The 11,178-nt window shown below is 47.8% G+C and overlaps 1 protein-coding gene across 4 annotated transcripts in view; it reads right to left on the bottom strand.

The window, feature by feature from the left end:
• Positions 1-11,178, bottom strand: part of PLEKHG4B (pleckstrin homology and RhoGEF domain containing G4B) — a 103,336-nt gene that overhangs the window by 9,769 nt on the left and 82,389 nt on the right. For 3 of the 4 annotated variants that reach the window (XM_083473087.1, XM_083473086.1, XM_083473085.1), the window contains exons 16-22: positions 10,568-10,657; positions 10,232-10,456; positions 8,665-8,835; positions 7,538-7,718; positions 6,611-6,727; positions 5,373-5,642; positions 4,511-4,725 (exon numbers count right to left, since the gene is read on the bottom strand). In XM_083473087.1, the coding sequence (XP_083329213.1) occupies positions 4,511-4,725; positions 5,373-5,642; positions 6,611-6,727; positions 7,538-7,718; positions 8,665-8,835; positions 10,232-10,456; positions 10,568-10,657 (1,269 nt within the window). Of the gene's footprint in view, positions 1-4,510; positions 4,726-5,372; positions 5,643-6,610; positions 6,728-7,537; positions 7,719-8,664; positions 8,836-10,231; positions 10,457-10,567; positions 10,658-11,178 lie in introns of those variants that run through there. The other variant, XM_083473088.1, reaches the window with a different exon arrangement.

The following is an 11,178-nucleotide window of genomic DNA, read 5'->3' as shown; positions in this document are numbered from 1 at the left end:
GCAACGGAAGCTGCCGAGAGGTCGACGCAAGAGGCATGGCCGAGCCTGCCATCCCAACCGAGGGTCCACCACGAAGACCTCACCGACGACTCAGGATCCGACAGGGAGGAGGTTCACCGAGTACAGCAGTGCACTCAAGCAGCGCACAGACCACAGCTGCCTCGACGAGAAGGAGGAAACTGCGCAAGCTGCGGGGAGAGTCACGAGAGGAGGACCTGCCGTTTCCGCAACGCAGAGTGCAGGCAGTGCAGAAAATCGGGACACATCGCCCGGGTGTGTTGGGCTCGGCTCACCCGACACCAGGCATCAGATGACCAACCCAAGAGCCCCAGGTCCCGGGGCCCAACGCACCAAGGCAACTCGACGGAGCTCACGGACTGCCAGGTATACCAGTTGCCCCACCCCAACGTAGAGAAAATTTATGTAGAGGTACAGATAGAGGGGGCCCCATGCCGCATGGAGCTTGACACGGGTTCAACTCTATCCATAATCTCGGCAAGGACCTTAAGGAAACTGTGTCCTACTGGGGGTCCCAAACTCAGGCCGGCCCCATTCACCCTACGGGACTTCCAGAAACGTAAGGTCCCCACAATGGGGGTGGGGACCTTCAGGGTGCAATACCGAGGGCGGACGCGGCAACTGGACTTGCTTGTGGTCAAGGGCCCCTACATTAGCTTACTGGGATTGGCATGGTTTGGACCACTGGGGCTAGCCGTCACCGGGGTGAACCACACTAGCTTACAAGTGGACGTGGATGCCATATGCAAGGAATTTCCGGGGGTTTTCGATGGGAAATTGGGACAGTACACGGCCCCCCCATTGCTCTACAGCTTGACCCCACAGTACGACCTGTCAGGCTCAAGGCCCGCTGGGTCCCGTTCGCCCTGGAAACCCCGCATAGATGAGGAATTGGACCGGCTCGTGGAGCAAGGAGTGCTGGAGCCAGTGCCTAATGCCCCCTGGGAAACCCCAATCGTCACACCCGTCAAGCCTAATGGTTCGGTCTGCATCTGTGCAGACTACAAATGTACCATAAACAAGGCCCTCACGGCCCACGCATACCCAGTGCCAGTGGTCAGCCATGTCCTTTCCACCCTGGCTGCGTGAAAGATTTTTGGCAAGCTGGACTTGGCCCAAGCATATCAACAGCTGCCAGTAGATGAGGCCACAGCAGAGGCACAGACAATTGTGACGCACAGAGGAGCGTTCAGGGTAAAGCGGCTGCAATTCGGGGTCAGCGTGGCACCAGGCATATTCCAGAATCTAATGGACTCTCTCCTTAAAGGGATTCCTGGCGTCACCCCCTTCTTCGATGATGTGTTGATTGCCGGGCCCACACCAGAGGAGTTTGAGGACCGCCTCCGCACCGTTCTGCACCGTTTCCAGACGGCGGGTCTCAAGGTGAAGCGGGAAAAATGTCTACTAGGAGTGCCTCAGGTGGACTTTCTGGGATTTATGGTGGACGCAGAAGGGGTCCACCCGACTGGGGACAAGGTACGGGCCATTTGTGATGCCCCAGCGCCCAAGAGCAAGACTGAACTTCAGGCCTTCTTGGGACTATTGAACTTTTACCATTCCTTCCTTCCCCATAAGGCGGCGGTAGCGGAGCCCCTACACAGACTCCTGGACAAGCGGGCCCCTTGGGTGTGGGGCCAGCACCAGGAGGCCGCATTCCAGGCAGTCAAGGACTTGCTTGTCTCAAACTCTGTCTTGGCACACTTCGACGAGAGGCTGCCGGTGGTGCTAGCATGCGATGCCTCACCCTATGGCATTGGCGCTGTCCTGGGACACCAACTCCCGGATGGAAGAGAGGTACCGGTGGCGTACTTTTCCCAGACACTCAACGCAACCGAGCGGAACTACTCGCAAATCGACAAGGAGGGTTTGGCAATCGTGAAGGGAGTAAAAAAATTTCATGATTTCTTGTACGGGCGGCCCTTCACTGTGGTGACTGACCACAAGCCGTTGCTTGGCTTGTTTGCTCCCGAAAAGCAGACCCCCCAAGTGCTGTCTCCTCGCGTCCTCAGGTGGTCAATTTTCCTTGCCAGCTACCAGTATGCACTGATTCACCGACCTGGGAAGGCGATGGGCCATGCGGACGCCCTCAGCAGGCTACCACTACCGGAAACAGGCCCCGACCCAGCACCTGCACAAGAGGTTATGAGCCTGGAGCTGCTTCCCGACCGCCCCATTCAGGCACAAGAAGTTGCACACCATTCCAAGAAAGATAGGGTCATCTCCCGGGTCCTGGACTGGGTGTGGAGGGGATGGCCCAGCAACAGCCCCGGGCCAGAATTCGCTGGCTATACAACCCGCAAACATGAACTGTCGGCCCACAAGGGGTGCCTGTTATGGGGAAGCAGAGTCGTTGTTCCCCAGCCCCTCCGCAAAAGGGTCCTCACAGCCCTACACGAGACACATCCAGGGGTAGTAAGAATGAAGGCCCTTGCCAGGAGTTATGTGTGGTGGCCGGGGATCGATGGAGAGATAGAGGCCTGGGTCAAACACTGCCAGGCCTGCCAAGAATCCCGCCCAGATCCCCCAAGGGCCCCAGTCCAGTCCTGGGAGTCTGCCCAAGCACCATGGTCACGCCTGCATGTGGATTTCGCTGGCCCCTTTCAGGGGAAAACATTCTTCATAGTCGTGGACTCCTACACCAAATGGCTGGAAGTCGCACTGGTACCGTCCACTTCCACGTCCGCAGCCATCCGGGTACTACGCAGGCTGTTTGCAACCTATGGGCTCCCTGACACTCTCGTCTCAGACAACGGGACTGCATTTACGTCAGGAGAATTCCAAACCTTCACAGCGCAGAACGCCATCCGCCACATCCGTTCGGCGCCATTCCACCCTGCCACCAATGGCCAAGCAGAACGCATGGTGCGGACCACCAAGGACACCCTCCGCCGCATGACGCAAGGGGACTGGGAGTACCGCCTTGCCACATTCCTTCTAGCACAGCACAGCACCCCCAGCTCAACAACTGGCTGGAGCCCCGCTGAACTACTAATGGGTCGGCGCCTTGCAATCAGATTGGACCGCCTTCACCCCGATAGAGCTCAGGATGAGGTAGTGGTGGGGGAAGGCAGGAACCCCCGGACCTTCGAGGCCCAGGACCCAGTGTACGCAAAGAATTTTGGGGCAGGCCCAGCATGGGTACCCGCCACAGTCACCAGGGTCACTGGCCCAGTGTCGTACGAGGTGCTAACGGATGGAGGGCAATGCTGGCGTCGCCACTGCGACCAGATACGGCGACGATTCCCGGGAGAAACCCAGGAGGAAGACAGGTCAGAGGAGTCCCAAGGGAACAGCGGGGCAGTGAGGACCATAGAGCAGGAGGGGCCAGCAGGAGAGGCAGAATCAGTAAATACAGAGAGGACCCGTGAGGCCGAAAGGACACCGGAACCAGAACCACGCCTGAGCGAGCCGGTTGCACCAGACCAAACAGCCCCATCACAGCCAGCATCCTTGGAACATGAGCCAGAACCTGGAGCCCGGACCAGGGAACACCCCAGGCCGCAACGCACACGTAGGCCGCCGGCATACCTTGAGGACTATGAATGCGACCTCCCGGGCAGGACTGGAACTTAGAGGGGAGGGGTGTTATGTACTGAGAACAATAGGATCCAAACTGAAGCAGTCTGATTGGTCCTAGAACAATGCAGCAGTATGATTGGTTGGCAGGAACCACCCAATCCTGCTCCAGATAGAAGTGAATCCACAACCTGATTGGTTTACAGTAGAATTCCGGAATTAGCCAATCATGTGCAGCCCATTGTGTAAATAATGTATATAAAGCAGATACTGTGAGGGGACTTTCATTCATTTCTCCTCACCACTATGAGCTGAATAAAGAGCATGAAATCACTTTGCGACTCTGAGTATATTTCAAGTATAATTTCATGTGGATTGTGCCCTCTTCCCTATGGGTTATGATTTTCATAACAAAATATAAACTCCAATACATTACTATTAAGCTATATGGGGCATGTGTGCTATACAGTACAGCCACTCAATATAACATCTGGACATAATGCTGCAAGAGAATCTCCCAAAAGCAATTTTTTGAGGATGGAGAGAGAGGGGGATTGTTTTCGTACACGATAAGGATCCCGCAATCTATTTGGATCAGCCAGGGATCTACCGGTAGAGCACAATCTACTGGTTGGACATCCCTGCGTCTAGACTGAACTGAAGTACAGAAAAAGGAGCATTCAGCAGATGGAAAGCTAAATTGGACAAACTGCTCTAAGTGCTGGTTTGCTTATTATATGTTTGGAAGCTCAAACCATGGTGAGAAAGTGGGTGTGATGTCTTGATTGAGGCATACTGGGGGATTTCTACAGCTGATGTTGGCATTTGAACCTGGTAAGCCCTCCAGCACCAATGAAGTTGGAAAGGTAAGGACTATCTCCTACCCTTAATGCCATAAGTAGCAACTGAGTGGTGCTAGTAAAACATCCTCACTCTCATTTCTATGTATTTACACCTAATGAAGGAAAACACTCACAGCAGGGAGATACTGGCTGCTGGGCTTTGATCTGAGGTTCTTCTCTGAGAGCGCAGGAGATGCGCATTGCGATGCGGGCTTGGAACCAGGGCTTGAAGTGCCTTCATCGAGAAATGTCTCCGCGAGGAGGGGGGAGAATCCAGCCTGGGCAGAACAGCTGAAACCACTTGAGCTTTCACCGGACGTGCACTGGGATGACTCTGAACTCTCTGTAACTACAGGAAGTAGGAAGGAAGAGACCAATGACATTAGAGGCTGCTGCCAGCCTATTGTTCAACAGGAATTCCACCAACACAACTGAAAGAAAGTAAACTTACAATCTGTGATGTTTTCAAGATTATGGGTCTTTGTAAACTGTGCCAGCTGCACACTATACAAGGTATTCTTAGCCTGTACACAAACATTTGACTAATGAAATATATGTCGGCATTGTCAGGACACAAGTCTGTGTGAGTCTTGAACTGTTGACCTGAGGAATGCCAGGCAGGAACGGAGCCCGGACACCACCACTTTGCTTTGGTCAAAGCAGGAAACTGCAAGGCGACTAGCCAGATTCCAAGGCACCTTGACTGTATGCTTTTCAGCACCTGCTGAAGACATTCTTATTTAGACAAGTCTAAGTCTGTGCAGGTGTCTAGAAAGTTTGTATGAATTTTAATTTGTTTTAATATATTCTACTAGGATTTTAACTTTTTTTTTGGTATGTTTTAAATTATGGTTGTATTTTTTAGCGCTAATTTTCTGTTTCATCTTTTTGGTAAAGTACTTTGAGGGTTTTTCCTACAATCAAGCACTATATAACTTTAATGAAACATAAATAAATGATTGGCCTTCCCTAATTCTGGTATTGCAATGCACTCACTCATTGAGGGCTGGCTCCCAATGTCCTGTTCCAGCTCATCTTCCTCAATACAGGCTCTGACATCGTATGACCAGTGGTAAAAAGGAGGTCCCACCAAGCCTGGGTGAGACGGGGCGGAATATATGTGCAGATTTAGCGAGCCCAGGATGGAAGATGAGGACTGGCTGCTAGAGGAAGATGTGCTGCTGTTTGAGATCGTGGAGTGGGGCCTCTTAAATGGCGTAGAGTGGTCAAATGAAGAAACAGCTATTGAGGCACGGCTCCTTGACTCTGGCAAAACAAACAAAAATATCTCTCTCAAGACCCATAAAGAGCCAAGTATATACAGTAAAAAATTATGTCTAGAACAGTTGTGGAGAGGAGCCATAGCTCAGGGAGGTGGTGGTGGTGGGGTAGAGCAATTCCTTCAAGTGCAAAATATCCAAGTTCAATCCCTGGCATGTCCTGTTGAAAGACTCTTCTATAACTCTAAGGACCTTGCCTGATACCCTGGAGCACTGCCAATAAGTGTCTACAATCAATAGACTAGATGGACCAATGGCCTGGCTTGATATAAAGCATATTTATATTTCAGGGTGTTTCCAAGGATCCCAGAATTGGCACAGCCTAGCTAAGCTTCTCTCACTCCACACCGAGGCTGCATTTGGAATGTTTGAAAATACTTCTTCCTTCTGTGTTTTTACAGGACCAAAATCACCATGGAATTGGTCTGCTGTGGAGAATGTTAATGTGCTACACATCTTCTCAAATTGTGTGCCGCAAGATGTCTACATGAGGCTGGTCCGAAGCCAATTCTGAAGGGCAGTTTGATGGCACATTTATTTATAGAGTCACCATCTTTTCCATTTGAAAACACCCTAAGTAGTGAATTATCACTTGAGAATTTAAAGGCTTGTTATGTGAGACCAAGGCAAGCTGATGGTCTGCCTGAGAAGAGAGGAGGAAGAATATGGAAGAATATTCATGGAAAGCAATCCTTTCGCTGCTCTGACTCTGGTTGAAAGAGCCTAAAGGCTTGGGAGTGTCTTAGTGGGATTTTTGCTTTTCAAAAATATGAGGGTCCCCTCAGTTTCAAAATTCATTTGCCTTGTGGCAAGGTGATGTTGCTATTGAGGAACAGAACTTGCAGAACTAGCTGTGAATTTTTTCCATGGGGGTGGGGATATCCAATAAAATAATTTTTGTAAGAAGTGGACAAGAAATTTGCCAAAGGAGTGAGGGAACGCATCAAACTGTACCTGCTCGTTTCATTATATAGTCTATTGCTCGATCACTTATAGCTGCATCACTGGGCTTGATGTCCATGAACGGTTTGTTTCCTATGCCCATCGACACCATTTCTTGCATTCGGAGTTCTAAAAGCAACCATCCAAAAACATGAGAGAAACAGGAAATATACATGCTTGAAAGTATTTTATACTAAGAAAACCCAAAACGAGTGTGAAGGAAAACGACTCTAATAATATAAACAATGCAAATTAAAGGGGAAGGATGTAACTATTACACTGTTCCATGTGTGAAAACTGTTGAGCTCTTTGTGCAAAATAATATATGACAGAGACTTTTTTTTCTTTTTAAACAGAAAATGTAAGATTGTGTGCCAAGAGTGCTTCAAATTCTGCCACCAGAAAACCACCAATGCCATTGTCACCTGACCATTCCTAGGTCCCCATGCTTGCTCTAGTAGACCAATAACATAATGTATATTAAAATAGTTTAGATATGAAATGCCATTACATAACCTTATTGGATCTGAAGCCGAGATACAACAAAGACGGGAAACATATGCACATGGGTGGTGATGGGGTGGTTCTGAAGGAGCAAGGCAGACAATTTCTCCCACCTGCTCACCTCTTGCGTAATGCTGCTTTTGCTTTGTATTCAGAGTGTGTACATAGTGACTTGCAGAGTAACCTAAGGAAAAATATAGCTCCACATCCCCAACCACTGAGGTTTTAATGCACAAATGAAATTAAATGTACCAACACTTCCTTTGGGTTTGGGGTGGGGACTGAAGGGTTATGACACAGGGGTCAGACAAGAGTTGACTTTTGAAGGATGGATTTGAAGGGATATGCGGTGGCATCACACTGGTTGTTCTAGGAAAGTGTTTCAGGCATAAAGGTCAGCAATAGGCAAAGGGCAGACTATTCTGGCAGGCACACCTCGGTTTCGCAAGGCTTGTCTCCAAAGAATCTTTCCTATGAGATTTGTCCATCCAATCTTAGTTTCTACTGAATTTGCTTGAAGGATGTAAGTGTCCTGAGATTTTCTTCTCCTTCGAAACCAGATTTCAAATCTGAGGCCACTATCTCCAACATTCTCTGTCATTCCAATCTCAGCTGTCTAAAATAAAATAAAATAAAATAAAATAAAATAAAATAAAATAAAATAAAATAAAATAAAATAAAATAAATAAATGTGACAAAGAAACATGAGGAACACTGTTTAAGAGCATGAAAATCTATTAGTCCTGCCAAATGAAGAAGTGTATATGGATGAGGGCATAGTGGCTAGAAAACTGTATCAGTATGGATTTTCAGTCACAGAAGCATGGTTCTCACCAATGTGGATTAAAGTTGCAAGTAACGAGCACATTAATTCAATGATTATGTTTTTGTCCCACTCTTTCTCAAGGGTCTCAGGGCATATGTATATGATTTCATTTGCAAGCTAGGGCAGGCTGAGAAGTTCTGACTGGCCCAATATATAGGGTTGCCATTTTTTATTTGCCAAAGGTTTGCCCAGAGTTTTTGAACTTTTTGGCAAAATCGCAAAAGTAAAGTTTTTGAGCTATTTTAGGGGAAATCACCAAAAACGACACTGCCCACTGCGGACATGGGTTGCCATATGTCCAGATTTTTAGCGATTTTCGCCTGGACACTGCTTCTGACTCCAGTATTCCTGCTGTCTCCGGGAAATTCTGGATGTATGGCAACACTATACCCAACACTATATCCATGAGTGGCCCATTCTCAATATCTGCAACTACCAGTCATCCTTGTGAAAATGTATTGAATGGATTTTACTAGCTAGACTGCTAGAGGCTGCCTTAAATAATGCATATACCAGATCACTTCCTTGTTTGTTTCTATTTAGCCCCTTCCCCACACTAGCAAGTACAAAACACTATGAGAGGTGGTTTACTGCATTGATATTCCCCCTTTCCCTGGAGGGGTTCAAGGTGGCACCCCATTCAAGCACTGACCAGACCCAGACCTGCTTAGCTGCATCACATGCCATCAAACCACACCCAAGGCAGGAAAAGCACGCCCAACAAGGATGAAGTTACCTTAAATGACTGTTTGTACATGTAAATGTCATATCCCCCATCAATCTTTTTTGTTTTACTGAACAAGATGAGGTCTTCGAAAAGGAAAACATGCCTCAAGTACTTCTTTCGGCCACAGCACACAATAAACTGATCTTGACACCTCAGCTGTCCTTGTTCTTTCAGATTGACCTGATCAGAGAAGAAGAGACAACACAGGAGAAGGGATTTCAGATAGGAGGTTGGTTCAACTTCCTTAGGCCTGAGGGCCGCTTTGGGCTAGGGTCCTCCTAGTATGAATTAAAAAATAGTATTTAGCACCTTCCAGCTAGAATCAAAGGTCCTTCATATACATGGTGGCAGTAATCTTACACACCTTCTTCTGCTCCTGGTTTTTTGAGGGTTGGAGGCCCTCCAAGATGATCCTGAGGGACGGTAAGACAGTTCTAAAGCTGTAAAGCAACCTGTTAGTAAGTTCTGTAGCCATTCCCCACCCTTCTTTTTAGCTAATCACTGTATGGGTTATAGTTATCAGCAGCAGTCAGGGCTCTAGCCTTGGGACTTCCAGCTGCTGACCCCAGCTGTGGACAAAGTAGAAAGGGGAAAGGTTTTTCTTCCTTTCTTATTTATAACAGAATCCGGGGCCTTCTAATAAAGCTGAATGTTGGAAGCTTCAGAACGGAGAAAAGAAATAATTTTTTCACACAGTCAAAACTATTAAATTTGCTCCCACAAGAAGCAGCGGTGGCTATCAATGTTGATGGCATTTGAAGAGCAGAAGACAAATTTATGGAGGATAAGGCTACGAATGGCTGCTCGCCACAATGGCTCTGCTCTGTCTCCACAGTCAGAGGCAGGAGGCTTGTGAATAGCAGTTGCTGCCAATCGCAAAGGGGGAGAGGGCTGTGGCGCTCAGGTCTTGATTGGGCGCTTCCCATTGGCATCTGGTTGGTCACTGTAAGAACAGGATCGTGGACCAGATGGGCCTTTGGTCTGATTCAGCAGGCTCTTCTTGTGTTCTTACAACCATCTTGTAAATGTAAGGTAAAGGGACCCCTGACCATTAGGTCCAGTCGTGGCCGACTCTGGGGTTGCGGCGCTCATCTCGCTTTATTGGCCGAGGGAGCCGGCGTAGAGCTTCTGGGTCATGTGGCCAGCATGACTAAGCTGCTTCTGGTGAACCAGAGCAGTGCATGGAAATGCTGTTTACCTTCCTGCTGGAGCGGTACCTATTTATCTACTTGCACTTTTGACGTGCTTCCGAACTGCTAGGTTGGCAGGAGCAGGGACCGAGCAACGGGAGCTCACCCCATCGCAGGGATTCGAACCACCAACCTTCTGATCTGCAAGTCCTAGGCTCTGTGGTTTAACCCACAGCGCCACCCACGTCCCATCTTCTAAATGTAGACAAGTATTATATGCAGATGCTGAGCTGAGAGTGGCTGGCCTAAGTGGATGGAGGTGTGATTTGAACAGGGGACTTCCTGCCTCATAATGTAGCCACCACCAGGCAACTAAAGCTACAAAAAATAAGGTTTCCTGAAGTGCACAACAGGGATTTCAGGGGTGGGAATGTGGCTGGACTCACATCACATCCTCTGATGGCGTCCATGGCAAGTAAATCATTTCCATGGCGAAGCTGGAACTTGACCATTTCTTCCGCAGCCCGGAGGGCGCTGAGCTCCTGTTCCTGCGCTGCCGAACACTCCTTGATCAGATCCTTCAAAAGCAGAGCATATTTGCTCATTCTCTGGATAGGTTTCAGCAGGTAAGAAGCCAGGTTCATTTTATCACCCAATTCCTGCTGCTTATTCTGTAGGATTAGTAGAAGGACACATAACCATTAGGTGATAAAATACCACAAAGGTCAACAAATTCTACTCAGACACAATCATAGATGTAGTAAACATTAAGCGATAGTTACTTTAAAGAAGGTATTTCCATGGCTTATAAGCAAAGCGTCTGACTGCGGCTTGTTCTTGCTGTACAATGCATACATTCCAAACTGTTCTTCCTGAAATAATGAAAAATAGACTTGGCATTTAATTGGCTAATTAATGATGATACACATCAAAGACATTTTATTACCATTTGTTTCTTTTATTAGTCACTTTGTTATTAGTCACTAATATTTATTAGTCACTTGCTTCAAAAAAGTAAAACTCAAAGCAACTTACAAAAATATTGAAAAGAAGCCGAAAAATCAAGAATAAGACAATCTAAAATACACAAGGATACTACAGTGGTACCTTGCAAGACGAATGCCTCGCAAGACAAAAAACTCGCTAGACGAAAGGGTTTTTTGTTTTTTGAGCTGCTTCGCAAGACGATTTACCCTATGGGATTGCTTCGCAAGATGGAAACGTCTTGCAAGTTTGTTTCCTTTTTCTTAACACCGTTAATACAGTTGCGACTTGACTTCGAGGAGCAACTCATAGAATGCGGTGTGGTAGCCTTTTTTGAGGTTTTTAAAGACTTTGGTGATTTTTGAAGCTTTTCCAAAACTTTCCCGACACCGTGCTTCGCAAGACGAAA

Source organism: Podarcis liolepis (assembly GCF_965112155.1).
Source record: "Podarcis liolepis genome assembly, chromosome: 13".
In the NCBI taxonomy this organism is placed as follows: domain Eukaryota; kingdom Metazoa; phylum Chordata; class Lepidosauria; order Squamata; family Lacertidae; genus Podarcis; species Podarcis liolepis.
Note: the sequence above shows the minus strand (reverse complement) of the source record. Positions and strands in the feature narration are given on the sequence as shown.